At 37.5% G+C, this 5,313-nt stretch overlaps 1 protein-coding gene across 1 annotated transcript; it reads right to left on the bottom strand.

Moving 5' to 3' along the window:
• Positions 1-453: 453 nt before the first annotated feature.
• LOC306850887 (ras-related protein Rab-38-like) lies at positions 454-5,042 on the bottom strand. Its single transcript, XM_079386831.1, has 3 exons — positions 4,817-5,042; positions 3,006-3,286; positions 454-1,038 (listed from the first exon to the last, which is right to left on the bottom strand). The coding sequence occupies exons 1-3, from the start codon at positions 5,016-5,018 to the stop codon at positions 886-888; spliced, it is 636 nt and encodes a 211-aa protein (XP_079242957.1). The 5' UTR covers positions 5,019-5,042; the 3' UTR covers positions 454-885.
• Between the last annotated feature and the right edge of the window lie 271 nt (positions 5,043-5,313).

Here is a 5,313-nt window from a genome sequence, read left to right as displayed (position 1 = left end):
TATCTGTCAATGGGAAACAAAACTTGTTTTGCCTTTGAATTAAGTTGATTTTTCTGAGCCCATTGGCAAACATGTGTTCTTCTGATTTTAAAATCTTCAGACATTTGCTCAGGAAAACAAGCACTGTTTGCAGTGTGAAGGAACAGTAAAAGTTATTTCCATATTTCTAGAGAGCTATTTATGCTTTTTTGTGAAATGAATACAAGACATTTACATTTAGACACCATATTAACATATTCCTTAAATTTTCTTTACTTGGTCTTAAAAGGTCTTACATTTACTTTCAGAAAACCTGCAGAAACCCTGTTTTAGAAACATCTGCAACTGCATGTACCAAAAATATTCAAATTCATTAAGATTTTTAAGTCCTGCATACATAATTCATGAACATCTTGACTTAAAAGAAAAAAAAAAAAACATGAAAAATATTGAGTTTTGCTCATAAAATGTTTTTATAAAATGTTTTTAATTTGTTGGTTTTGCTTATTCAGCCCATTTCTGTTAGTCAGTAAACATGTGAATTAACAGCAAAGCAGGTCAGTAAAATTATAATAAAATAAAGAATAGATGGTTAAATACAGCATTGGCCTTTTGGGGTTTTGATTCTGCAGAAACCTGAAGTTCTCGTGAAGTTCTGCAGATGGATTTCTCACCGCTGTCTCTTTCTCTTAAAACATTTTCTGCTCTGCAGTGTTCAATAAGTCTTGTTACCATGGGAACCGAGACACAGCGACAGGGTCGCCTCTCCGGCGCTGACACAGATAAACAGAGACAACAGGAGATGTGAATGAGATGAGAAGAGAAGCCACATGATGGATAGACTTGAAAGAGCCAGGATGAGGTTGAATGGAGAAGCGCTCCTCTGAGACCCTCTGGAGATCTTCTTCAGGACCTGAAACACGTGGCGCAGGTTCCTCTGTGGCTGGACTCCTGCTGCGGCGAGATGGTGTCTGCAACCTCTGACTGCAGCAGATCATTCTCATTCGCTATAATGTGCTTCACTAGACAGTGTGCGGCCTCATCTATATTAATATTCTCCTGGAGAGAGAGAGAGAGAGAGAGTGATAGTACCTCTCCTGTCAGTGTTCACACACCCGTCTCTGGCTGTGACTGCATTAATTAGCTCGTGAATATTCATGATGTACTGTAGCCGAAGGACTGTGAGTAAGCAGAAAGTGTGTGAGCGGTTTTGTCAGCTCTAATGATCTTCACACAAACACACCTGATTCACTACAAATAACGTCTTTAAACCGCCGAGAAGGTCAGACAGTATTTACTGTCTTTCAATAAAATAGCTCATCCAAAAAATTAGAATTCTGTTATCATTTTCTTCCTTGGAGCACAAAAGGAGAAGTCTAACAGCTCATTCACTTTGCATGCACTACCTTTGAAAGGTTGGGGTCAGTAAGAGTTTATTCAGCGAAGTCACATTAAATTGATCAAAAGTGACAGTAAAGACATTAATAATGTTACGTAAGACTTCTGTTTCAAATGATTGCTGTTCTTTTGAACTTACTATTTATCAAAAATCCTGAAAAATAAAATGTATGATGGTTTCCACAAAAATATGAAGCAGCACAACTGTATTCAACATTGATAATAATCAGAAATGTTTCTTGAGCAGCAAATCAGCATATTAGAATGATTTCTGAAGGATCCTGTGACACTGAAGACTGGAGTAATCAGGGTGCGAACTATGGGGGAGCTAGGGGGAGCTCGGCTCCCCTTAATAAGACATGGGCTCCCCTGAAAACGTGATTTGTGAAATTTTGGGGGGGTCTCAAAAAATATTGACAGTGTGTTATTTTGACGTGCAATTTGAGTTTTGTGTAATGTGATCATCGTGGATTATTATGTGTAAAATTGCAAAAATATCATTCATTCATGCATGACGGCGATTTAAACCTAATTCACTTCAATAAAGTTAACTTTACATGTTATTCTTGTCATGAGCATCAAGGTGTGGGGGCGCTGCGGTGCCTAATTCATTCCAGTCATGTTTAGTGCATGTCAACTCAAAGATTCGTAGAAAAAATATAAATGTTTGATTCAACATTGGCCATAGATCTGTGCACGCATTCCTTAAAATCCATTCTGCAGTTAGCATCATAGAGCCACCATGAGCACAAGGCAGTTTAATTAGTTAAGTTTTGATTCACCTGCTGCAAGCCCTGTTAGCTCACCTCCCGCCGCGCCGGGATGACAACCAAGAAGTAAGTCATTGCAATTTTTATCCCCCCCCCCCCCCCCAGTTATAAATTACAAATTACATTTTAAAATAAATACAAATAGAAAATCGATATTTTAAACTGGAATAATATTTCACATTATTGCTGTTTTTACTGTATTTTTGCTCAAATAACTGCAGCCTTGGAGAGCAGAAATTGAACCGACACAAAGCTCGTTTCTGCCATGGACTAAAAAATGTAATTGCAATTTTTTCTCTCACAATTCTGACTTTGTGTCATCTCATAATTGCAAAAAAAATAAAAAATAAATAAATAATAATTCTCACTATTGCGAGATAAAAACTCAGAATTCATTTTTTTTCCCACCACAGAATAAAAAAGAACTTTTCTTCTCAGAATCGAGAGTTAACATCTTAACATTTTGATTTTATATCACTCAATTCAGAGTTTATACCTCAGTTTTTTTTTTTTTTTCTGCAATGGAATAAAAAATTTAACTTTTTATTTCTGAAATCAGGATTTTTTTTCTTGTAATTGCGAGACATCTCTTAATTTTTTTTAAATCAGAATTGAGAGAAAAAAAAGCTGCATTTACATTTTTTTTCAATCACATGACTGAAACAAGCTTACATGAATGATTGTGTGTCAAGTGTAAATGATTCTTTCGACCAATTAAGGTCGAACAACAAGATGGAGACTAGATCATCTACCATGACCTTTCACTTGACCTTTTAACCTCTGTGCACATCACATTGAATATCTGAAGACTCTGCTGGTGATATGAAAACAGTTTTTAAATGATGATTCATGACGTACCTTGGCTGAAGTTTCAAACCATCCCACGAAGCCGTTCTCCTGGCAGAACTGCTCCATTTTGATGCCATTGTTAGTGAGAACATCTCTGCCCTGATCGCACTTGTTGGCGAGTAACACGGCCGCCACGTGTTTGCCATTGGATAAACTCAACTTGGCGTCAAGATCCTCCTTCCACTTTGTCACCGCCTCGAACGTCGATGGCCGAGTGACGTCAAAAACGATGAAGGCTCCCATGGCCTCTCGATAATACACCCGCGTCATGTTCCCAAAACGCTCCTGGCCTGCGGAAGAGATTGAATCAGAACAAACCGCACAAGAGTCTTCTGTAAATACCAGCTATATAGATCATGAACATACACACATTTCACCGTGACTTCATGGTGATCATAGCAGAACACAAAGACAACAATGAGTGGTTTATTTTCAGCTGAAGCCGTGGGTGAATGCGAGAGAATTTCAGTCTTTATGCTTTTTCTTTTTTCTGATCCACGTGATCGTACTTTGAGATTCTTGTACAAATTTTCAAGGGTCCGAACTAAAGACTGGATATCATTAATGAGGGAAAGCACATTCCAACAGCTCATATTGATCAACTCCTCAGAGCTCCAGCCTCACGCCGTTAAACTTAAAGCTCAGTGCTCAGGATTAGTGTCAGAAGTTACTGGAGCAGCGGAGTGAAGCCTGAGAAACTGAAGAGAGCAATGGAAACGACCCAACTGAGAATGTTCTCAGAACTTTCTGCCAATGTTCTCTCAAAGTTATGAATAAACATTTTTCAAGAACTTTTGTGGTCTTTAGTAGCATTCTAAAAATGTTAGCACACAACCATTATTTGTACATAGTTCATGGAATGCTTTTTTTCTTTCTGAAACATTGTAGTTGTACATATCTGAAATGTTGCTACGTGTTTCAGAATGTTCATTGAATATTGAAAAGTAACATTTCATAATGTTTGCAAAATTCTAAAATGGAATGTTATATGAATGTTTGCATAAACAAGAAAAAATGTAAACATTTTAAAAAGTGGACCTTTTGAACTTTTAGAGAACATCCAGAAATAATTTCCGCATAACGTTATCATTCAGGCATGTAAAGAAGGTTGAAATGCTTAAATACCTCTATAATCGAGTAGATCTGTTTCTTTTCTCTTGGGAACGACTAAACAAAGACAAATCACGCTCCTCTCTTATGTCCCTGCTCATTTCATCTCCTATTTACAACGACGTTCCTGTTCTTTTTATTTTTTTATGTGGAAATCTCCCTCACATGAGCGACGAACACATGACCGCGCAGAGCGCGCGAGGAACGTTATTCAAGAGAGACTTGAAAATAAAGAGAATAATTAGATTACGATATATTTCAATATGTTTGGTCCACATAACATTAGAAAGTTATATAAAGCCTTTATTTAAATATATAAAATGTTATAGACTATATGAAATTGCAAAATTCTGGCCTATATGAATGGACTTTTTTGGTCAGTTTTTAGTATAAAAAAGAAAACCAGAATGCAATAAAATTAAATGAATCTATCTATCTATCTATCTATCTATCTATCTATCTATCTATCTATCTATCTATCTATCTATCTATCTATCTATCATTATTTAAGTTATTCACAACTTTGTGACAAGTTAAGAGTAAAGAAAAATAACGTAAAAAATACCAAGCATAGTCAATGTCCAAGACTGTATAGGCTACATATAACTAAATTAATGCATTATAAAATTAATCGTATAATTTAGTTTCTATTATTTATTTAGTAACTTTAAATAAACATAAGGCCCCGAAAAAAATAGTTTTTAATGTACCTGCGATGTCCCAGAGCTGTAGTCTGACGGTCTCCTGGTCGAGGCTGAGGACTTTGAGAGCGAAATCCACGCCGATCGTCGCGCGGTAGTTCGGGGAGAAGTTCTGGTGCACGTAGCGCTTGATGATGCTGGTTTTCCCCACACCTAGATCCCCGATCACCAGGATTTTAAACAAGTGTTCCTTCAGGTGATGGTTCTGCATGGCTGTGTGAGATGGAGCCGATCCGCAGTCAGACTCTGAGGGAGGAAACAAAAACGCCCCGCGGAGAGAAAAGCGCAACTTGTGACTCCTCAGTCGAGCATGAGACCAGAGACGGAGGGGCCTGCTGAAACTGCATCACCACGGTACGTACAGATGTCGAAAAGATCAAAAACTACAGTTCGATTAAACACTAACAACATAGGCTACTAAAGACCACCGCTGTGAACTGTAGTAACGTTAGTAGGTGTGAGGATCAGGCCCTAGATTTCTTCACCAATTACGAAAAAGTGTGAAG

The sequence above is a fragment of the Barbus barbus genome, assembly GCF_936440315.1.
Source record: "Barbus barbus genome assembly, chromosome: 31".
Taxonomy (NCBI): Eukaryota; Metazoa; Chordata; class Actinopteri; order Cypriniformes; family Cyprinidae; genus Barbus; species Barbus barbus.
The sequence above is the reverse complement of the archived record's forward strand: the minus strand, read 5'-3'. Positions and strand labels throughout refer to the sequence as shown.

What these genes read in the sequence shown, in the direction of transcription:
- LOC306850887 (XM_079386831.1), bottom strand. Translation starts at nt 5,018, where the DNA reads ATGCAGAACCATCACCTGAAGGAACACTTGTTTAAAATCCTGGTGATC. An exon ending in ACAGCTCTGGGACATCGCAG is followed by an intron (nt 3,287 to 4,816) that starts GTACATTAAAAA and finishes TCTCTTCCGCAG; the next exon opens with GCCAGGAGCGTTTTGGGAAC. An exon ending in GGTTTGAAACTTCAGCCAAG is followed by an intron (nt 1,039 to 3,005) that starts GTACGTCATGAA and finishes CTCTCTCTCCAG; the next exon opens with GAGAATATTAATATAGATGA.